The following is a 22,591-nucleotide window of genomic DNA, read 5'->3' on the forward strand; positions in this document are numbered from 1 at the left end:
TTTCGCTCTGGTGGTGCAGTCTGTTGGAGACGGTAGCAGGATTATTGACGTTGTTGCTTCGTTCCATTTGATCCATACCTAGGTAGCGTAGGTATGTTGGAGGTATATATACTTTAAAGAGCGCACGTGTGGCCTTGGGGAGAGAGCGTGTGGCTTACACATGGGTCATGGTGATCGTAATAGTAGGTAGGTAAAAAGTGAGCTCGGTAATAGAGGCAGTTCAAAGAACAATACTACCTACCTAGAAAAAGGCGACGACGTGATGGCTTAGCGCGGGTAGGTAGTAAGCAACTTCACGGACTAGGAACATTGCAACCGACGCGGGAGACTTCCAGATTACCAAGTCCACCTGTCCACCCGTCCACCCCCCGTCCACCCCCCGTCTCGGTGTACCAGCCGCACGCGCAAGGCAGCAAGCAGGCACGTACCCCCTCCAGTAGGTACCCCCAGTGCCCAGGTACCCCCCCCAATCCCCCCATCCCCCTCCCCCAGGCTCCAGCCCCTTCCCTCGCGGTATACGTACTATGTCTTTATCCCACCCTTCCAACAAATAAACAAACAAAAGCGCGGTTGGCGTAGTAGTCTAACGCGTACACACCGAAAAAGCTACACAACTTTGTACGAAGGGTGTGAGTTCAATGCTAACCCGAGCACGCAAACAATGGTTCGGACTGGGGGCGGTACTAGGCACACATACACCAATTGAGTACCAAAAGGCAGTGTAAGAACCCGGGTTCGAATCCCGGACCGCGCATATCTCTTTCTAAATTTCCTTTTTCTCTCTCTTGATATTCCTTAATGAAGGTGATGATGTCGTTCTTTTTTGGTTGTGGGTGGTCGGGGAGGGACTGGAATGTGGTTCATGTGTTTGTGCTGTTGGATGGTAGTGCTGACGATGATGAGTTCTTGGAAGCTGAGAGAGAGCGGGCAGGATTGGTTCTTTGGAGGGGGGATATGCCTCTTGTTTCTCCTTTCTCCGGCTTCCGGTGTTTGGTTGTGCAAAACTGTGGTGAATAAGAGATACTGATACTTGCGTCTTCCAGTTCCAACTCTCCTAAGATCATCACCAGCAGTATCCCAGAATGTCTTTGCTTGTGCCATTCAACACTATAACCCATCTTTGGGTTCTCATTTGGCTTATCTGGTAGGAGAGATCTTACCTACCTCTAGGTATCGAGGCTCCTCGATATCCTCAAGACCATTGAAAAGGATACAGCGGTGGACATCGTGTCTTCATTTGCTCCTCTATTGCCTCTCTCCCAATGGTCTTCAGCTGACAAGACTCTCACTCAAAGTCATGATTCTCTCTCCACTGTACACTAATTGAACTTGGTCTATATCTTAACATTGTCAAGTCAACGTTCGCACTACACTTTTCAGGCTTTTACACCCCGGACTTGGACTTCCTCGAGTTGCATGTACGGGACGAACGGCAGAGTCGCAGAGGTGTGATCACGACAGAAAGCGTGCCATTATCATTTCAACAACGTCATAGATTTACGAGAAAGCGCATAGGATATGACAGGAATAGGCGGTAGAGAACAAGCACGAAATCAACCATAGTCCCAATGAATTGTGGGTTGCTCTACTCGTGTATTTGTTCTATGGCTACCCTAGAGTACAGGTACATGTACGTTTCACGCAATCATTCCTTTACCTTCCCTCTTCAGCTGACCATTCTTCTTGCAGCACAATCGATTGTGATCCATTCACTGATCCAAGGCCAGGAGTATGGATTCGAGTGGTGTCTTTATTGGGTCTATGAACAACCTGTGGTCGATAGACGTAGCAATCAACCAGTGATGCGTGTGCCTGGATATCATGTAGGTAGGTCGCGATGATGCTTGCTTGTTGCTAGCCGATGACAGAACGGGGAGTCTGCGGCTCGTCATCGTTAGCCGTGGTACAACTCTAAAGTTGGATTTGGAGTCTTACATTGCGGCGCCACGACTTTTGAGGCTTAAGCTTGCTTCTGCTGTTGTTGGAGCCAAGAAGGGAGGATGGCAGGGTCGGTGTAGGACTCGTAAAAGTCCGCAGGGGCGGTAGACGGCGAGAAGCTCTGGGTCGAGCGGACCAAGGTTGGGTCTTGTAATTGGAATGAGTACAATTCAAATCCCTTGACGAAGAACGATTGGGGAGAAAATCCTGGAGAAAGACAAGGCGACACGGGACGGCGTTCTTGGGAGAAGCAGCGGAGATCTGGGGCGGCGCACAAACACCCGGGGGCGGACTCTGGTGCAATCAAGCGTCAGTCATCAAAGATCTCGAACTGGGGGGCATGGTTTACTCAACGTACGGATCAAGTGTCCGCCCCTTGGGAAGATTCAATGGCCTCATCAACGCTGACGCTACGCAGACGGGAGGTATTGAATGACCGTTTGGTCCCGAGTTGTCGAAATTTTGATCGAGAGACGTCAACGATGTCCTGCTCACAGACCAGTTGCCATGGTTAGATCATGTCGGAGATGTTTGGTGGTTTGATCAGCAAAGAAGACATACCTGAAGTTGCTGGGAGCCCTGGAGGGCGCCCGTTGGCGTGCCCAAGGTTCTGAATTGAACGGAGGACATGAAGAGGGGGCAGCACTCTGGTGTGACAGAGATTGCTGCTGCTGCCCCCTCTCCGTGTCGTGTTATCTCGTCAAGGCGAAGAAGAATTCCGTCGGACCGGACAGTCAATGTCGGTTTTACCCTTCGGGTGTAGGTGACATTGTGTTGAGGGTGAGGTGAGGGGAGGTAAAGGGATGTGTTGGAGGAAGAGAAATGGAAGAACACCAGGAGATGACGGGGATTTTGAATGAAGAAGTGCAAGCCGACTTGAGCAGCTTCAGCAGGCCGAGAGGTCACGTCTGGGGTTTCTAGCCCTAAATCACGTCACCAGCCTTCCAACCATGAACCAAATGGAAGGCGGGGGAACCAGCCACGGGACCTCGAGGAGAAGCTCAACGGAGCAGGAGCAGCCTGCCTGTTCTTAAGTACAAGGTACCCCCAAGTACACGTACTACCTCTATGTAGAGGTACGTTTCTCTCCCCAAGGCAGCTGTCCAGGCTCCTTCCCTCGTGGTATATGTATCAGGTCTTTGTGCACACCTTCCAACAAGAACCAATGTGCGGTTGGCGCAGTGGTCAGCGCGTTCACCTCCTAAACTGGGACCCCCACTTCAGGATCATCCAAGGAGGGGTGGCAGCCTCCACATCACCTACCATAAGGTTGACCTGAAGTCCAGCCGGCTGTGAAAGGACCCGAGTTCGAATCTCGGACCGCACACATCTTTTTTCTTTTTCCTTTGTTCTTCTTCACGATCATGTCACGGATGGATTGTTTTATTTTCTGTTTTGACTTGTGATCTCTCCTCTTATCGTGTTTCTACCTCTCTTTGCGTTGTGTGATAGATGGTTCGAGCACCAGCGGTTTGCCGATGACACTTGCTTCTTTCCCAGGTGCTTGCCCTACAAACCTGCAAGAGATAGAAGGTTGGAAAGATCGAACATGCCGTCTCCTACGCAAAGTCGTTGACACTGCCGTGATTCAACTCACTGTAGAGAGACCAAAGTGATGCAGAATCACGCCTAGAGGTACCTCATAGATGTAACAGAAGCTTGACTGAACGGCGTCCCAGATGACGACTCTAGACAAGACAGCACATAGGGCAACAAGTAGATGTACCTAGGTAGGTAGTCATGGGAGACCTCGCGGTGGAGGCAATCATGCCCCTGATGTGAGGAACGGGAATAATTTGGCAAAACGGACCATAACTCTACAAATTTTCCGAGTGTCCATCCCGCTTTACAGGTTTTTGAAGGGGCGAAGGGATCTGTCTCAGATCGTAGATGTACCGCCAGAGAGTCTTAAAGTCGGTACAACGACAGAAAGCCTATGATATCAACAACAGGAGCTTCCTGAAGCAGGCTCGAAAACATGTCTCTTTTCCCCATGTCGATGCTGGATATGTACAGCAGAATCTGAACTTTGGCGAGACCAAGGCGACGTTGACTCGATTACCTGACAACATGAACCACACCACAAGGCTTTACGTGGACACTCGCATCTTCTGAAACAGAATTGACGAAGAAGATATCCCTAATCTGTCTGTCTGCCATCTAGGGATACTTGAATCAATGGAGATGTGACCCTCGCTGTCTAGAGGTATATAGAAAGATAACGGCCGCTTTTGGTCTTCTCAACCACACCTACCTCTAGAGGTAAGGTAACCACCGGAAAACCCATCATTGCAACGTGAACAGCATCGCCCAAGGGCTACAGCACCGTCGGCCACACCCGAAAAGGATCATGAAGCAGAGAACACCTCATCAAGCAAGTGGAAGCCCCAAGGTCGGGTACAAGGAAGTTCGCCTACACCTGGCACTTGTGAACGAGCATAGACCCATCCTCGCAAGCATACCGAGCTCAATCTGCGAGTTGTTGTCTGGTTGCCACACCTTCTGGAAATCATGGGCAGTGGCTGGAAGAATGTTGAAATCCTCGGGGATGTGCTTGAATACCCCTGAACGCTACCACGAAGAAAAAAAAACACCTAAGACTGGAGGGGAAAACTAGCAGACCTAGCATCGTGCCTTCCAAATGGTACACGCGAGACATCTACCGAGTTTTCATGTGGGAATTCGTCAGAGACTGGTGCCCGCAAGAAAGGCGTGAGTGATAATACGAGCACAGAGCTTGAGCGGGCATGGAAGTTCGCAACAATGAGGATCACATCAAGAGTCAAGATCAGGATTTGCGAGGCGAACAAAGTTCAAATTCGTGTCAAAGTGAACGGAATAAGCGACCGGAAAACATGAACAGAAACCCCAAGCCCTAACCTATGAGTGAATGGTTCACTTGTCGAAGGAAAAACCGCACGAAAGTTGTCCTCCCTCTTCTCTCCACTCCCCCGCCCCCCTCCGGAAGATCTCTTCTTCCTTCCAGCCCTTTCCCCCCAAACAACACCCCTCCAGCTCGGACTGGGCAAAGCCAAAAACCAGCTTTATGTACGCGTCGTACGGGCCCAGAATGTCTGGACGCGCCACGAAGCGGAATCTCGTCGCTGTCTTGGTTGGGTTCTCGGCGCGGGAACGGTCTTAGGCGCGGGGAGCGCCGGGGAGCTGTGACGGGACAAATGCATTAGTGACCGACTTGGAAAAAAAACCAGATGAAACGTGTTACGGGATGAAGAAGAGTGCATGGGATGGACTGTATGAGACTGGAAGACAGAAGTGTACAGGTAGAGGTACTCACGAGATGCATTTTCTTTTCTCCATATCCTCCCCCCGCGGCGCTCCCATCTCTCTTTAACGACGCGGAGTACGTCGATAAGATGATGACGGTGATGGAGGTTTGAGCATGTCGTTGGCGTTGATGTGGTGTGAGATTGAAGAGAGAAGTGACAATGTGTGAAGGTGTGAGGAAAAAGAGAAGAAATATTTTCCCCACGCTGAGGATTTGGGAAGCTTTATACCTCCCCAGAGGCAGGTACGTAACGAGTGCAAATTTGGACAACTGTCAGACAGTTGGAAGTCATGACGGGATAAAAAGATTGCCGACAGGAGGAAACCAGGCAGACTGAACGGAAGGAAAGACTTGGGCTGGCAGGAACGACAAGATCAAAAGATCAGCAGACGGCGGGACCGAGGTTGCCAGGCTTCCCGAGCCGAAGTTGCACGTTTTCCAGAGTGGCGGTCACCAGAGCCATGGCCAGCGGAGGTACCTCTAGGTAGGTACGGTAGGCCATGTACGAAGGGCAAGAGCAAAATAATACACGACGGGACACGACGGGATACACGATGGGACCGAGGCTATCAGGCTCCCCGCTCTCCAGATTGCCCGTCTTCCAGAGAAGTGGAAGGGAAGTCACTACATGAATGCCAGAGCCACAGTCACTCAATGATGGTGTGCGTGTCTGCTGTCTTTCTTTCTCCTTCCTTAGGTTCCCTCTCAAGTGGAAGTCCTCCAGGTTGTCTTGTCCTTCTTCCTCTACTAGCCGAACGGCCAACAGTCACACGACAGGAGGGGACAGAAGCTGGCAATGCAAATGGAAGGAGAGACTTGGGCTGGCAGGAAGGACAGAGCAAGAAAACAGGCGGCGGGACCGAAGCTCCTCGGGCTCCCAGCTGACCGAAGTTTGCCTGCCTTCCAGAGCAGTCACTAGATACAATATGACCAGCGCCGCAGCCAACAGCAACAGCTGAGGTGTACGTACCTCTTTCTACCTCTTGCCTTCCTTCCCATCTTCCTCCTTCCCTCCCAAATCCCAAGTGTCAACCCGCTCACTCGCCCCCACTGCCCTCTACTCCATCTGGACCCCTCTGCCTGCCAGCTCCCGTAGCTTCCCTTCCACGTCACTTGCCCCCCGGGCCCGAGTCCCTCCACTTCTAGTAGATAAGGTACCTCTTCGAGTCCTGATTCCAACAAGTAAGCAAACAAGCAAAAAAAGCGCGGTTGGCGTAGTGGTATAACGCGTCACTCGATTCAAATAATCGGGTTGAAATCCCCGACGAACCACAGTTGAAAGACCGCGAGTTTCAGAGGGCAGCACCAGCCACGATATTGAGGAATCCCTTGGTGAAGACCCCGGGTTCGAATCCCGGACCGCGCATTTCTATTTTTTTTCTTGTCTTCTTTTTGCTTTCTTGGTCTTCCCTCTCTGGCCTTTTGCCTTTGTTGTTGATGTTTTCGTTGGATGAAGATCTTCGCGTTTCTCAACCAGCATTCGTCTAGCGTGGTGGGACTTGATTTTTGCCTGTCAAGGATTATTCTCATATCAGAGTCTGGGCCGTTACTTGGAAGTGGACTGAGAGACCATGTAGCAGCTATGAATTCCGCAGTGTGACACTCCGTAGAAGTAGAGGCAATAACACTCGCTAACACTTTTTTCCATTGCAATGAATCAAGCCGGTTCGAGGCATTTTGCCTGATATCATCAGATATTGCCATAGAGGTACCTCTAGGCAAATGCTCAAAAGGTAAGGACAGAGGTTTCACCAGTCCAAAGCGCTTGGAACTTTTCTCTTGGACGATGTTAACGAATAGGGAGTTCACGAAGGGGAAGATGTACAAGAGAGACTTGGTCAAACTTAGAACAGCATCGGGTAGGGCGAAGAGTCAACATATCATGTACTACCGGGTACCAAAAGCTCATTTGTGCACGAATACAAGGACGACAATTTGATTTAGCATTCTGTTCTCTGTCTACTTGGTACTACACTCGATCCATCGACCCTCCTAAATCACATCCGATCTTTGCCCCCTCCCTTCACCAATGGAGCAATGAAGCAATGAAGCAATGAAGCAGTAGTAACGCGGCGGAAGATACGGTCCAGCTCCTCCAGTGAGCGGTCCTTCAGCCGCGCTCGGACAGACGCCATATCAACGGGCCAGGCCAGCGGACACCTATCACAACGACTGGTCAGCATTTTGCCATCGTACTACAACCACAGCAGAAGAAGACGGGACATTGTATACCTTGCTGGTGGCGACGTCCAGGGTTGGACGCCTCCAAGGTCACCGGCAGGGGGACCGTTGAAACCGCTGCTCATTTCCACTCTGCTGACAAGAAAGTTATCGCCAGCCTCGGCGGCGGGAACACCATCATAGACAGGATATGCCCGCCGCATGTACGTGGTGGGAGGCGGATACGGCTGGTATGGCGCAGGAGCTTCCGCGTTCCGGCGGTCGATTAGAAGCTCTCATGCTTTTGAGAGCAGGTTTTGGCGAGTTCGGCCTCTGGGGCAACGTACCCGGTAACGTGCCGGTACGGCTGTCACTTCAGTGGCAGCCCAACTGGCCGTCCTGTGCTATGCTGTTGGAAGCATCACGGCTCTGATGTTGTAGAAACCCTGAGATTGGAGTGTCAGACTTCTGGAGTGTGAAATTGTAGTTTTTCTCAAACTCTCAAGCAGGAAGAGGAGGCGTCTTCACGCACAAAGAATGATAAAGTCAAAGGAAAGTGACACTCACGCCATGTGTTTCTTTACGGGCGAGGGAGCCCCTTGGGCTTGGGGGTGCTGGTCACATAAACTTGGAGGGCGGCTTTTCGGATGACTGCATAGGCTGGAGGAGGGAAGGGGCCCGGGGCACGGGAAGTCTGGTGTTGCGGCCGGGTGGTGACCACCGCATGGATCGCGGTGTCCGCGGTGGAAGCCTGAGCCGAGTGAGGGAAGGGACCGGGACAGGTGGTGCTGGTGGTGTGATGCAGCTTCGTTTGCTCGTCGCGAGCTTCTTGTTGCTGCTGCTCCTCCTGCTGTTGCTGTTGCTGTCAGTTGAGATTCTTGGATGGAGTTATGGTGCGTTCACTAAAGTGAAACAAAGCGCCCCCGTGGGATTACCACACGGTAGTGACGATGCAGGTTTCCTTCAAGGAGTTGGACATTTCGTGGAAGGAGGATTCGTGTGTGACAGGATTGATCTTGTGCCGCAGAAATGGGTGGTATGGAACAGAAGAAAAGTCAAGATGAGGGATGGCAAAGAAAATGATCTGAGATTGCCTCACGGTCGCGTGGTGATGTGGAAGGAAGACGCGGAAACCGCTGTCAAAAGGAAGAAAGTTGAACTGAAGACTTACTTGCGAAGACATCTTGTGATGGTTGTGGAAGAGATGGAAGGTTTGGAACTTGTTCTTGCGCAGTGCGGTCTTGTTGTGATGAGCGAGGACTTGTGGTGGTGGTGATTGTTGAAGAAGTGAAGGAGGAAGAAAAAGGAATAAAGTGGGAGCAAGAAGAAAGGGATTTGAGAATCCCTGATGGGGAGGGACTCACAACCCGCTTCAGCCTTCCAATCCGGCACCGGGTAACAGCACAGCTGCCTGCCAGATTCTGATCGTTCAAAGTATGTTTCTACAACATCATGTGAGCAGGTGGCCAGACTCGAAGGAAAAGAGGGAAGGAACGAGGAGTAAGATGCCGGTGCTGCCAGCCCGGTCTCAGAGGCTGGCAGACGTCGTACGTACTACTTGTATCGAGGTAGGTAGAGGTAGTACGTACCATATAGGTCTCCCGTCTATGCCTTTACTTCAACAAAAAGCGCGGTTGGCGTAGTGGTCAGCGCATCCACCATCTTCGAAGAGGACCATGCGGGTTGAAATCCCCGCCGAACCACTTTCAAAGACCGATTTTGGGGGAAAAAATGGCTGTACAAGAATGTGGAAGACCCAGGTTCGATTCCTGGACCGCGCAACTATTTTTTGGTCCTTTTTCTGCGGTTTTGCATGCATCTGTAGAGGTCTTCAAAACAACCCTACTCCGGAATGAGCTTAACAACACCCTAGGTCGACATGTTCTATGCTTCGAAGCAGAAACAGCCGGCCTCGTGAATTGCCCCTCGTCTCGTCACTTGAGAATTTGTACAAATACGCCAAATCTTATAAGAAGAGCAAACAAGAACATGCTGCGCTGAGAAAGAGAAACAACCTCATTCAGGACACTCCTCTAGATCTCAACAACTTTCTCCAGACTTGTCACCGGAAGGCTCAAGATTCAACGTATCACCGTCCCACAGTGCCCGGCAACTATCCTAGCAGGTACCGAAAGACCCCTCATCCGAAGTCCAGAGCCGACCAACCCAAGCCCCAATCCCAGAGATTCCAGAACCTGCGCAAGGTACCAAGTACCCCGCTACCTCTGCCTTAACTTTTCTCTTCATCCTCAGACCCGACGGCCAGGCTCCAGGTAGTACATGTACAAGGTCTTTGGTCCCGTCTTTCAACAAATACAAGCGCGGTTAGTGTAGTGGTTTAACACGTCCACACAGCAACCCACGGCCCGGGCCCCTTTTCAGACATCCCCATGAGGCTCTGGGTTCGATTGCATGGTCCGGCGTTTGGCGTTCTTTGCATTTTCTTGGTTCTTTCTTGGAAATTCTCTGTGCGTTGAATTCTGGTTCCGATGTTCTCTTCCCCACCAACAAAATATTCATATTATAGAGGTACCTATCACCCGAGAAGAGGGATAGACTTCTGGAGACTGGTTACCGGGCCGTGGACCTGATCTTGTGGAAAATCCTAGGTTCGAATCCTGGACTGCGCATCACATCTTTTTTTGCCCATCCACCTTAGTGGTGAAAGCTCTGTGAAGTGATGTTAGCTTTTTGTTTCGCCGCTACGGAGAGCTTTGCTCTTGTACTTCTGACTGAGTTTCTTCTATGGTGCTCACAACATGTTCAAATTGGGGAGTGTCTCTTTTCGACAAGACCCCAGATGTTCTTATGCCCCGCACGACAGCTCTATGCTGCGAACGGCTGTTCGGCCGATTATGTGAGCTCTGCTTGAGAGAGCGTATAGCTTGCTGAGCTTGCTTTGCACTTCACGCGGGTGACAATAATCAGGGAAGAACATCCTCTGCTCTGCTTGACTGGGACATTCGGTTTCTACCATATTGCGAGTTGCGAAAGTTCCTTCCAGGTTGTCATGTTGTGAAGTTGTTGCGCTGGGCTTGCGATATCTGAAGTTCAACTTTGGTAACGGGACAAAAAAGTCAACGATCTGCCGATGGTCAAGTTGGGAATAGGTGAGGGATGAGGGCATCATGGGTGTTGTACAGTGGATGGAAGAAGGAATAAATGACTTTGCTGTTACACTCGCATCGCTCGAGTTCCACTCCATTTGTTTATTTCTATTTTGTCTTTATGATTCACGAACCTTTTGTGAACTGTACATTTGCATTTGATGCAGTCATAGCAGCGGGAATGCAAGACGCAGGGGACGTGGCGACGTGCGCAGTGGGTATCGGGAACAATATCCAAGTCAATTATTACAAGGGCGCATAAACTCCGATGCAGTGATAACATTAAAGGCTGCATAAGAGATGTATGACTTTGACTCCTTCTGGCTTCTACGACTTCGTGATAATCTCGCCGAGGCCATAGGGTGGTGCCGTGCTGCGGTGCAGATAGCTTCCGTATTGGACATGGATGGGAGGACTTGCTTTGCGGGTGAACGTTGCAGAAAAGAGGAAACAGGAGCAAAGAAAGAGCCACCAAAAGTCATCCGCATCGCGTCATCCCCCGGCCATGCTCTGCTACTGAACCGTCATGTGTTGCCCTGGTTGATAGCGGGAAATTTACAATGGCAGTGTGTCCAAACGAAAAACATACATAAAGGGGTGGAAGCAAGTGAACCTAGGGACCTTGACATGAGGTATATGTATTAGATCTTTGTGCAGAGGATACAGCAAGAAACAAAGCGCGATTGGCGTAGTGGTTAACGTGTCCACCACCTCGCGTTGAGTATGCGGGTTGAAATCCCCGCCGAATCACTTGGAAAGACCGAGATTGAGGGTACATGTAGTCAAGATTTGTGTTTTAATCTTGCCTTTTTGTCTGGCGATGATGATGTGGTGGTGATGATGGTGAGGTTTGGAACTGGAAGTGGAGTGTAGCATGAGGGGGACTTTCATGCGAGTGAGCTCGGTGCCTGGTGCAACGAGGAAGGAGGATGTGTGGAAAGAGCCAGCCATCCACGGAATGGAACTGGGAGACAGTGTGCGGATTCGACTGGCCATGTGCAGCAAGTGCAAGATGGGAAGGAATCTCGAGTGTGGACTGGGGTTTATGTATCCTGCAGGTCCTTGTGCCCAGACCTCAACAAGAAAAAGCGCAGTTAACGCGTTCACCACTCAGTGTGCAGTTGTCTGGGTTGAAATCCCCGGCGAACCACTGTCAAAGACCGACTCTGGGGGGCATGGGCATAAGGTATATGAGCAAATGGTGAAAGACCCAGGTTCGATTCCTAGACTGCGCATTCTTTTTTTCCCTTTCTGTCTTTCCCCCTCCTCATGGGTGATGCCTTCATGATGGTGATTGGAGACTCGTGTCTTCACTGGCAAGTGGCAGAGGAACTTCCAACCTTGATCTACCTACCTTTACTCTCTGGCCTGACCATCAAATTAAAGTACACCTGGTCACGAGTTGAAAGACCGAAAAAACGCGCAACTGGACCTTGTCAAGAATCTTGAATCGCCAAAATACCCTTCCAGTTCCTTGCAGCTGGCACCACCTCATCAAGGCCACTGCCCCGGCCGGCACCAGCAGCTCGGGACCGACATCCACGGCACCACCCTAAGCAAGCACGGATGCGCAAGCTGGACCTTCACACGGCGCTATACAGGAACCCAGGTCAGACTCCAGTACCAACAAGTCATCAAGAAGTTAGAGTGGAGTAGTAGTTTAACTCGCTGCCCTCCCAAACTCGTGTTTGGAGTTGCGGCAGAGACTCGGGTGCGAATCCCGGCTCTAGCACATTCTTTTTGTGTCTTTTCCTGTTTTTGGCACGATGCACACAAAGTGCACAAACTTCCTTTTTCCTTCTGAGATTTTACTTGAGTTGATATTGAATTTTTTTACCGGTCAAAGGTTGAAACGTGTTGAAGAGAAAGGGCTGCTTAGCTGCTATAGCGGGAGCAGCCTGGATCCGGACAGAGACAAGGAAGGCATGGCTACCTACCTAGAATTGACCTGAAAGATGGACTGAAGGTGCTTCTGGAACTGGGCCGCCTACCACCTTCCAACTCACAGATTTTTGTATTTCTTTTCACTGCGGAACAGCCAGTAAACGTCCTCAAAGACAGGGGCGAAGTTCTGCTTTATCCGCCCGACAGCTCTCTCTACCTAGAAGTCTGGTTGCACTGTGGAATTACTTCTGTGACACTCGGCAATCACGACGGCGATGTCGATCAAAATGCAACCAAAAAAACGAAAACGGACTATACCAGGCCACATTGTCTTCGGTTGGCTTTACTTGACTTCAGTTCGTAAAGTCTGGCCTCCAGTTATCCGAACCGTCTACATCCTACCGTGAAATCACCTTGAAACAGATTCATCTCGAGATTTCTTCGACTTTCCATCACCACCGCGACGACATTAAACAACCGACGCGTTCAAGACCCGACATGCCATTCTCCCACGAGCCTTTCCACGCTACTATCAACTGACTGGTGCTTCGTTGACACTTGATGACCATAGGGTAACTCTACTACAGGAAGGGTTTCACTTGGAGTTGTCAACAGAAGTTCCCGACGCGACATATGACAACGAGAACAAGGCCTTAATCGCTCTGAACCAAGTAATGGCATAAGAGCAAGAGATGGGACAACTACACGACTGTGTCTTTGTTCGAGTCCGGACCAGATGGTGAAGCAGTGGTGACCTTCAGCTCTTCCAAACACCCGTTGTCCAGCTTTACCAATCTGCTCTCGTTGGGCTTGCTTTCTATTTGTACGTCCTAACTCTTAGCTGATTGCAACAGCTCCATCCAGCGTCTGACGGCTCTACATCCCCTTCTCCGGCGCCGACCCAGACACCCGACCACATCTCGACCACCGAAACCCTTTTCCACATCCCGACCGACCGATCCTCCCTCTCCATAGAGGTACCTCAAGAATATGTCCCCTACAGCCCAAAGAACTCCATATCATCACTCCCCCGAATCGGCACCGAATGCCCAACCCCCCTCGCATACACCCCCACCAGCTTTCGCTCTCCCCACGTATACGTCGTATACCCACTCTGCGGCACGTTATCCTGCGTCGTATCCGGCTTCTGATAATCAAACCCCAACACGCCCGCCCACTGCTTGATCGTCTCATTATAATTATTCGCATTCAGCGTGGTATCCGCACTCCCATGGTATATCTCCATCTTGGGTCTCGCCCCCTCATAACCGGGATACATATCACGCACCACCTTCGCCCACACCTGGGGCGTTCCGTTGACTTGGCCATTAGCGCAACTACTATTCCACGCATTCGTCCCGCCTGCTTGCGAGTAGAAGCATCCGGCTGGAACACCACTGTACACAATCCCCGCCGCGAACAAAGCAGGATAAGTGGCGGCCATGACGTTGGTCATCATGGCGCCTGACGAGGAACCCGTCACAAACACCTTGGTGGCGTCGCCGTTGTAGGTCTTGAGGGTGTAGTCGACCATGTTGGCGATGGAGTTGCTGTTGCCGCCGCCGTTGTGCGTCAAGGTGGCACGTGAGGAGACGTCCCAGCAGGTGCCGGAGTAAGGGGATTCGGGGTAGATGACGATGAAACCCTTTTGATCGGCGAGGCGGGCGTAGGGCGAGTTGGTGTAGTAAGCTTGGGCGGTGCCGGTGCAGTAGTGGATGGCAACGATGATGGGTGGGGAGGCGGCAAGGTTGTCGGGGACGTAGATGTACATTTTGACGTTAGAGGGGTTGGAGCCGAAGTTGGAGACTTGACGGAGGGAAGCGGCGGGAGCGCGTTTGTAGTCGAGGGGGGTAGAGGGGGTGATGAGGTCGTCGAAGACGGGGTGGGCGGTGGTGAGGGTGGCCAGGAGGGCCGTGATGAGGGAGAGGAGCTTCATTTTGGTGTGCCCTGGTGGGGAGAAGGTGTTGAGAAGGGAGGGTGGTTGGAGAGTCGAGTGTCCTTGTCAGTGAGGGAGGATGGACAATGGTTTAAGAGAACGATTGCGCTTCAGCTACCCGCACCTTAGAGGTAGTCTGCTTTACTACGTCCGCGTGAATACAGCTGTGTCTTCGATAGTAGATGTAGGTACCTAGTAGCTTGGGGTCGTGCCATACTCCAATAGCCACGAGTTGACTTCCAATCGGGAAAAGTTGAGCTACCTCTAGACTTTATGCCGTTTACCCGCATTTATCCGGGGCGGACAAGCAGCGATCAGCGCTACCCCAGATTCCAGTCCCGGGGTAAGTACCACGAGGACCCAAGATTGAGGCGGATGTTTGCGCTCCAGTCGGCATGGATCGAGGCCAGTGATAGGAGGATTATCTTCGATTCAACTATCGTTGGAGGATTGGTGTACGCGCTCAAAACCCCGTGTAGGTACCTAACCATGCTGTGCAGTGTAGAGGTAGACTGTAGAGGCTCTTCTGCCATCGCGCGGGCTGATACATCCGATTTGCCGGGCGCAACACGGAAGATCGTGATCCGGCGTCCCGTTCCTGGCAGGGTTTTCTTACATCATAAATCCGACAGACGTTATATTGGCATCCGTGCTGATCTACCTACCTACTACCAGGTAACATCTTGACCTTCAAAGGATTGAACAACATCCAAGCAAAACAACAACAACAACAACCTAGAACTAAATCCAATAAACCCCCTTCCCCTGTCCCATCCCGCTTCCCCCAATCCCCTCCTTCCTCTCCTCTTCGTCTATCCTCTCATTACCCCCCCCTTCACCACCCCCGCCCCAATCCCTCTTTATACTCCCGTTCTCCATGTCCTCCCGACCTCTCGTCCTCCATCTAAATCCGACGATAGAGGTACCGCTCGACTCTCAACTCCCTGTCCATCACACAAATTCCAATTCAGCTTCACCTCCACGGACCTCAAAGTTGTAGCCTCCCTCTACACGCGATCATCAAACTCACGCTCCACGCGGGCGCGGTCAATGAAGGATTGAGCGCTACGGAGACGGGCGAGCCAGCCTTGTGTGAAGAAGTGGGCTAGACGGAGGTCGCCGACGGGTTCTAGTTGAGTCGCTTGGGTGTAGGCGGATTTTGGCGGTTGGGGGGTGGTGGTGGTGGTGGTGGATGAGGATATCTCTGGAGGTAAGGTTGCGTGCCCATGGGGATCGGGAGTATCGTCTGTGTTTGGATTGCCGCAGCGGGGATAAGGAGTGCTGGGGTTGAGGTTGGTTCTGGTGTTGGTGCTGGTGCTGGTGCTGTCGGGCAGGAAGTTGAGATCTTGGAGGAATTTGGGATCTGAGCGGACAGAAAGGTCAAGACCACTGTTCATGATACCAGTGCTCGATGAGATACCTCCAAGCACTGGTGGTGGGCATGGGCATTTGACAACGCCCTGCCGCCAGATGTTGACTGCTTCGAGAGAGTCCGGGGGTAGTGCTAGTGACGGTGAAGACGGCGGCGGTAAGCGTATCTCTAAACCATAAAGTACCTCTAGAGGCGCCGTCTTCTTCGCAGGCCCTTGAGGGTCTCCGTTCCATCGCAAGCGTGGGTCGATCCACCGCCTCCCTCTTTCACTTCCTCTTCTTACCACTTCCACTTTACGTGCACAAACTTCCACGTCATGTTCCTTCGGCACCCTGTTGTTATCAATCTCAGCCCACTTGATACCTTTCTCAGCATTCCTTCTGATCCAGTCTTTAACCCGACTTTCTTTCCCATCTCCCTTCATAGAGGTAACTCTCACCAGCCCCTTTCCCTCCTCCCCCTCCTCCACGACCGTCTTCCGATTCTGTAGCTCGAGCTCAGGCTCATCGTACAGAGGCTCGGGCAAGTCTCCCGAGCGTGGTTACTCCGGCCTATACTCCCCATAGTCATATCGAGAGGTACTCGCTGTACCACTCTCCTCGCGATAAGCACGTTGTCCCTCTCTCCACTCCTCCCCTCTTCGTCGTTCACTTTCTCTATCCATTTCGCGCTCGTATCCATCGCCGTATTCATCACTTGAAGTATCCTCAGCCGCATCTCGACGAAGCAGACCCCGATCTTCACCTGCTTCTTGAGCTTCTACTTGTTCTGTTGACCGGGTTGCTACAGGTGCTCCGTAACCACCATGATTCCCGTGATGAGAGCTGGAATAGGCAGGATAAGGAGAAGTGCTCATCGGTCTCTGCTTTACTACTGTACTCTCAAAGACAGAGGCAGACTGCGAGGGGCTGGAGGTGTGAGACTTGGAGAAGAAGGAGGGCATGGAGACGCGGTTGCTGGAGGCAGAAGTAGCTGGGATGGATGCGGAGGGGGAGGAGGAGGATTGTTCAAAGACGGAGCGCATGCGTTGGAAGAGGGAGCTGCCTCCTCCTCCTCCGGTGCTGCCGCTGCCGCTGCCTGATGTGACACGGTTCTGGCTGGAAGAGCGAGCACTCTCCCCTGAGAGCCTCACTTCCTCATTACGAGCAAGACTTGCTTCTCGCTGGTGCCACATTTCCATTACCTTTGGCGTTGACGCCCTGTTCGTTATATCATGCTCCTTGTCATGCGCTAGGCTGTCACCGTACCCGCCGCCGCTGTAATCAGTCCCTGCGTCGGTCAACGAACTGCCACCGCGCGGACGACCGATGTTGTCGCCGACGCTGTCCATGTCGCGGATCCGTGGGTCTTGACCTGAGGCAGGTCCTTCGACGGGGGAACTAGGACCGGAGGAAAGGGTACCTGTAGTCCCGCTACGAGCGGATTGAGGGGAGGAAGCAGTGGGAACGGTGCCAGAGGTGTCGGCTGTGGCGAAGGTGGCAGCGGTGTTGATGGTGTCGGAGCGCGAGGTGCGGTTAGTTACGTCGCGGGGGACGAGCTCTTCCTCTTCCTTGGGTTGCTGTTGGGTCTCGTGGGAGACATGGTCCTGGGCTAGGCCGGGAGGGGTGGTGGGGATGGATAAAGGGGGAAGGTCGTGAGGGTGAGCTGGAGTGACAGTCTCTCTGTCGCCAGCTTCAGGCTTCTCAGACTGGAAGGGTTGATCGAGAGGTGTTGATGGTCTGTTTTCATGATCATGGCGGTCGTCGTAGGTAGCACTCTCGGGGTTCGTCTCTTGGCTTTGCGCAGGCTCGGGGGGGTGATGAATCCCGACATGATCGTCATGGTAATCATGGAGCTCGGCTGTGTCGTCGGCAGGTTTGACCTCAGTGACTGGAGTTTCCAGAGCTGCTTCGACCTCAGCATCAATGTCAACATCAACGGAAGGATGAGCATGAGCAACGGCATCAGCAGCCGCACCAATCTCCTCCACATGTTCAGCTTGCTCGGGCTCGTCCTCATAATCCGACTCAGACAAGAACTGGTCTACCTCGCTCCAGTCCCTGCCCATGTCCTCCCCCCTTGTAACAGCATGCGGATGATAAGAAATGGAGAAAGTCTCCGAAGGGAACTCGCCGTTCTCGGTATCGCTAGGCTCTGTGAGTTGCAGGACCGGAGGCTCACATGGCTGTGACGGTTGGGCGTCGGCATTGTCGTGGTCGTGCAAGTGACCATCATCCGCAAGTGTCTCCGTCTCCTGGCCACCCAACCGGTAGCCATGACCAACTTGATCGTCAATAGCCACCGGCCCAGCAGGGGACTGTTCAGTATGATGCTCTTCTCGCTGAGGACCCTCCTCTCCATAATCACTCTCCTGAGCCTCCTCCTCACCAACACCCTCCAACTCCTCCGCCAAACTCTTCTCGGCCCTCGCCGCATGTTCATGGCTCAACACAGACGTCGGCTCCTCCACACTCAGAACCTTGTCAAGTGATCCTTCAACGTCGGGATGCTCCGCGGGAGTCGCATGCTCTTCAGTAATCGTCTTAGGGGACGAGTAGCGAAAGGGGTCATACTCGTTATCGTCTGAGTTAGCATGAGCTTGTTGGTCTTCGTCTACTTGGTGCTCATGCGAGGCATGTTCTTGTTGCGTTACAGGGTGGGCAGCCTTTAACTCAGGAGCTTCATCAAAAGCAGACTGCCCCTCAGAGGATCTCGTCTCAGGACCTTCTTCATCAATTTTTTTAAGGGCAGAATACTCCGTCGAGTCGCCGACATCAGTCTCCCCCATGCCTTCGGTCTCGTGTTGCTCACGGACGAAGGTGTGGGTATTCGGCTCCATGTCATAGCCGTGAACATCATCCGGTACTGACTCGACGGTATCCTGAGGGGCGACGAGACCTTCAGTTTTCGCTTCGGCATCAGCCACGGAATGGACAATACCGCTGGAGAAGAGTGTCACGTTGCTTGTTTCATCCACGGGGAGGTCGTGTTCACCGGACAAAGCAGCAGCAGCAGCGTCACCCTCATCATCATCAACATGACCTTCGGTTTGTTTCTCCGCCTCGGCAGCCATGTCACGGCGCTCCACACCATCGCCAAGCTCAGCTTCACCTTCGTCACACTCCTCTTCGGCAATCACATCAAGATGATGAGTCACGAGATCATCCCTACCCTCAAAGTCCTCACTTTCAGACTCGGACGACAAGGCTTCTTGGACACGGACGTCCTCCTGATGACTGTGATGCTCAGGACCAGGCTCCATATCGCGATGATGCATATCCCCAGATTGCTCAGCATGCTGACGCTCAGCAGTAGCAGGAAAGTCTTCCACATTCGGCCCGGGACTCTTTTGCTCTTCTGTAACATCCTGACGACTAGGGACGCGCTCGAGCTGATGGCTTATTTCATCATCATCGTCGTCTTCAGTGTCTTGGTCATCTCCTGGCCGATCTTCTCGCTGGTCATCAGCAGTCTTTACTCGAGTGTCAGGCTGCAAAGTAACGACCACCTCTGGCTGTCCATCCATGCTAGCGGCGTGTTCAACAGAATGAAAACTGGCCTCCAGCCCAGGAGTAGGAGCCAAGTCGCTAGGCGTATAAGGTCGCTCGTAGAGCTGATACCGAGGCTGGATATCTTCTTCCACTTCTTCACTGACATCGGGAACCTCGCGCTCGCGGTGTGCCTCCTCGTGTGCCTGTTCCTCTGCATGGTCGTGAGGAGCATACGAATCATCAGGATGCTCCTGGTGCTGATCGTAACGATGGAGAGGGGATTCAGCCGGGGTGTAATAGTCGTCGGTGCTGTGCGGGACGTGATGCTGGTTGACGAAGTAATGCGCTGGTTCATGATCGCCTTCTTCGATGGGGGTGTGGTGCATCTGCACTGGTTCGCTGTGGGTAAGGGCCACGCCAACGGCAAAAGGGATGTGGGAAGGGTCAGGGGGATGGTGGTCCATGTCGAGGATCTGTACTGGTGTATGACCCTCGTTTTGTCCACACTCGGCCAAGTCGTGTGGTTCGGGTCGACCTAGGCCCATTTCCTCTTGCTCCCTGACGAGCTCCTCAACCGGGACAGGCTCAGGCTCCGGCTCATCTTCATACTCAGGCCCATGACTAGGAGGATGCACTTCCACCCTAGTAACGCAGGGCTCAGCGACCCCTTCCGCACCCATAACCGGACCCTCCGCCTCTTCATACTTTTGCGCCTCCTCCTGATCATGTGCCGCACCCTGTCCTAAATCCACCTCACTGGCATACGGCTCCAACACCCCCCTCGCTCTCGTTGCCTCCTCCTGCAGTTCGAACCGCCCATCATGCGCCGGACCGACGGGGTCATCGACCAAACCTTGGAGGACTTCTTTTTCTATGACTTCCTTCTGCAGCGCTGCTTCTTCATCGACGCCCTGCTCCCGCTCTTCCTCTCCCTCATGCTCTTGTTCATGTTCATGCTGGTGCTCCCTCTCCCACTCCCTCTCAATCTCCGCAACAGCCAAATCAATACACCCCTGAGCCCTCTCCACAGAATGATGATCAAAATCTTGTTCATCGGGCTCAAGCAGGCCATCATCCAGGACATCCTCAATCTCATCCATCAGCACCTCCCCCTCCTTCTGCCCTTGCCCTTGCCCTTGCCCCATCACATGTTCTCCCTCCCCCTCCCTCTCCATGCCCTGCAACTGCACGTCCTCTCCAACCTGCCACTGCTCAGGAACGAAATCCGCATCATCATCTTCCTCCATCGCCTTGGCGGCCGTGGGAGAAATAGGAGATGTGGGCTCGTTGATGTCCGTGTAGGAACCGCGCTCGGAGGCAGTGGAGATGGATGAGTCCGCTTCTGCGTCTGCGTCTGCGTTGGAGGGGATGGTGAGGAGGGTGGGGACGGTGTCGATGTTATCTGGCTCGGGGAGATCAGTGTGGGAAGTTTCTTCTGGAGTTGGGTCCAAGTTTGAGGCTGAGGTTCGGTTGGTTTCGGTGTCAGTATTGGAAGAACCGGCATTAGCAGTGGCGGTGCCTGGAGGGTTGGTTGGTTGTGTAGGGGGGCCGGTGTCGGGAGAGTTCAAATTTGCATGATCTGCAGGGGCTTTGGTATCGGGAGGGTCGGTATGAGTGTCGATGCCATGGTCGGCTTGATGGTCAGCAGATGAGACCGAAAAACCAAGGGCAGCTTGTGTATAAGGCGTGTAATCAGAAGTTTCCGACTCCGGGCTCGAGCCTGTCCCTCGTCCAGCCTTATCTGTCTCTTCCCCTCTGGCCCTATGCCCGTCCTGTGCAGGGGCAGCAGGAGGATGAATAATCCCCAAACTATCATGCCTCCCCCGGGACTCTTCCGTAGTAGTCCGCTCGACAACAACAGGGGCAGTATCATTAGATCCGACGTGATGATGCCCAACCGGCAACCCACAATGATGCTCCCCGCCAGCATCCTTCTCCTCTTCTTCTTCTTGGTCGACCTCCGCGAACCCAAGCGAACGAAGGTTCCTGTCCATCGTATACTCAGAGAACGGAAGCCCTCGAAACTCCACGTCCACCAGACTTGTCTTGGTAGAGGTATCTGTGGTTTTCGTCTCAATCTCCACCTTTCGTTCTCGAATGGAATCAGACGGTTTGTCTCCCGGGACGGGCTCATCAGAAGTTTCTTCCGCAGCAGCTAAATCTCCAACAGATACGGTATCAGCAACGTCTTCCTCCATGTCTTCCTCCATGCCGACAGCGGCGGCGGAGAGAGTCCGGGCAACGGGAGAGGTAGGTCTCGAGGCAGCAACGGCTACGGGGGCAGCAACGCTAAGCTCGTCGGGTCTATTGAGCAGGTCGTCCATACTCATTGATGCCATCTTGTCTTTGAGTTGGGAGAGACCCGAACCGGTTTCCTCTCGGGCAAGTGGTTCCTCTTCTTCCTCTTCCTCTTCTTGCTCGCTTTCGCTGTCAGGAAGTTTGTAATATCTGTCAGAGTCGGGAGGAGCATTTTCGAAGGCTGCGGCGGGGAGGTAACCCCTTTCGTTGACATGTGTCTCGACTGGCTCCTCCTGGGCTTGAGATGTTTGCTCTGGTTCAAGCATCTGGGCGGCACTCGCCTTCCTCGCCTCTCGAATAGCTCTCGAGTTAAGCGGCAACGGAGTCTCCGTATGGACTTGTAGTTTTTCCTCAATCAACCGATTCAGTTCCTGTTTTGTTACTGCTCGTCAGCCATCATCTCCAGTCGTTTCACTCCATCAACTCCAACCCAGGAAAAGACCTACCTTCCTCCGTCCCTCCAACCCCCTCAACCTCCCCACCTCCTCCTCCCACCGTCTCTCCCACCCCTTTTTCATCTCCTCCATCAACTCCTCCGTCTCCCTCTCTACCTCCCCCCTCTCCTTTTCCAGCGTGCGCTCCCTCTCCTCATCCTCTTGCCTTAATCTCTCCTCCCACAGCTCATCCTCCTCCCTCCTTCGTCTCTGCAGCTCTGCATCCTCCGCCCTTCTCCTCTCTAGCATCTCCTCGCGCTCCACCCGCCGCTTCTGCGAGAGGAATTGTGTTTCGGCCGTGAAAGCATTAAGCAAAGAGCGAATGGCGGACTCCCGACGGGTGACGAGGTCGGTGATTTTTAGGCGTTCCTCGGGGGAAGCGATGGGGTAGGGATCACCGCCGCCGGCGCCGTGGTCGGGTGCGGAGGAGGGCGGCTGGAGGGTGATGATGGTGGTGTGGATTTGGGAAAGGGTTTCTTGCATTTGGATGAGGAGGGTGGGGAGGTCGTCTTTGTCGGTGATGACGACGGACGGGGGCGAGGCGAAGGATGCAGATGAGGAGGAGGGGGGTTGGGTTGTTGGAGAAGAAGTGGACGTCATGATGGTTGGGTTGTAGGGGGCTGGACGCCCGCTGGTGATTGTTGTCGGCTGCGTGGTGGGTGGTTTTTTTCTTTTCTCGTGGAACTGAATTGTATGGCGCTCGACT

At 52.9% G+C, this 22,591-nt stretch overlaps 4 protein-coding genes and 1 non-coding gene across 5 annotated transcripts; 1 reads left to right on the top strand and 4 right to left on the bottom strand.

The window, feature by feature from the left end:
• Positions 1-1,960: 1,960 nt before the first annotated feature.
• B0T23DRAFT_433223 (uncharacterized protein) lies at positions 1,961-2,568 on the bottom strand (the record flags this gene model as incomplete). The annotated part of the gene is made up of 3 exons (XM_062840423.1): positions 1,961-2,085; positions 2,166-2,232; positions 2,500-2,568. 3 exons carry the CDS (start codon positions 2,566-2,568, stop codon positions 1,961-1,963), a joined length of 261 nt encoding a protein of 86 aa, XP_062687948.1.
• A 5,396-nt stretch (positions 2,569-7,964) lies between these two features.
• B0T23DRAFT_433224 (uncharacterized protein) lies at positions 7,965-8,567 on the bottom strand (the record flags this gene model as incomplete). Its single annotated transcript, XM_062840424.1, has 2 exons — positions 7,965-8,240; positions 8,556-8,567. 2 exons carry the CDS (start codon positions 8,565-8,567, stop codon positions 7,965-7,967), a joined length of 288 nt encoding a protein of 95 aa, XP_062687949.1.
• Positions 8,568-12,132: 3,565 nt separating this feature from the next.
• B0T23DRAFT_t430 lies at positions 12,133-12,223 on the top strand. The gene has a single exon. It is a non-coding gene; the product is annotated as a tRNA-Gly (tRNA).
• Positions 12,224-13,372: 1,149 nt separating this feature from the next.
• On the bottom strand, positions 13,373-14,507 carry B0T23DRAFT_367884 (Alpha/Beta hydrolase protein; the record flags this gene model as incomplete). Its single annotated transcript, XM_062836429.1, has 1 exon — positions 13,373-14,507. Exon 1 carries the CDS (start codon positions 14,309-14,311, stop codon positions 13,373-13,375), a length of 939 nt encoding a protein of 312 aa, XP_062687950.1. The 5' UTR covers positions 14,312-14,507.
• A 658-nt stretch (positions 14,508-15,165) lies between these two features.
• On the bottom strand, positions 15,166-22,485 carry B0T23DRAFT_347818 (uncharacterized protein; the record flags this gene model as incomplete). Its single annotated transcript, XM_062835996.1, has 3 exons — positions 15,166-16,211; positions 16,275-21,822; positions 21,898-22,485. The coding sequence occupies 3 exons, from the start codon at positions 22,483-22,485 to the stop codon at positions 15,319-15,321; spliced, it is 7,029 nt and encodes a 2,342-aa protein (XP_062687951.1). The 3' UTR covers positions 15,166-15,318.
• Positions 22,486-22,591: the final 106 nt, after the last annotated feature.

This window comes from Neurospora hispaniola (genome assembly GCF_033458365.1).
Source record: "Neurospora hispaniola strain FGSC 10403 chromosome Unknown B0T23scaffold_12, whole genome shotgun sequence".
Classification (NCBI taxonomy): Eukaryota; Fungi; Ascomycota; class Sordariomycetes; order Sordariales; family Sordariaceae; genus Neurospora; species Neurospora hispaniola.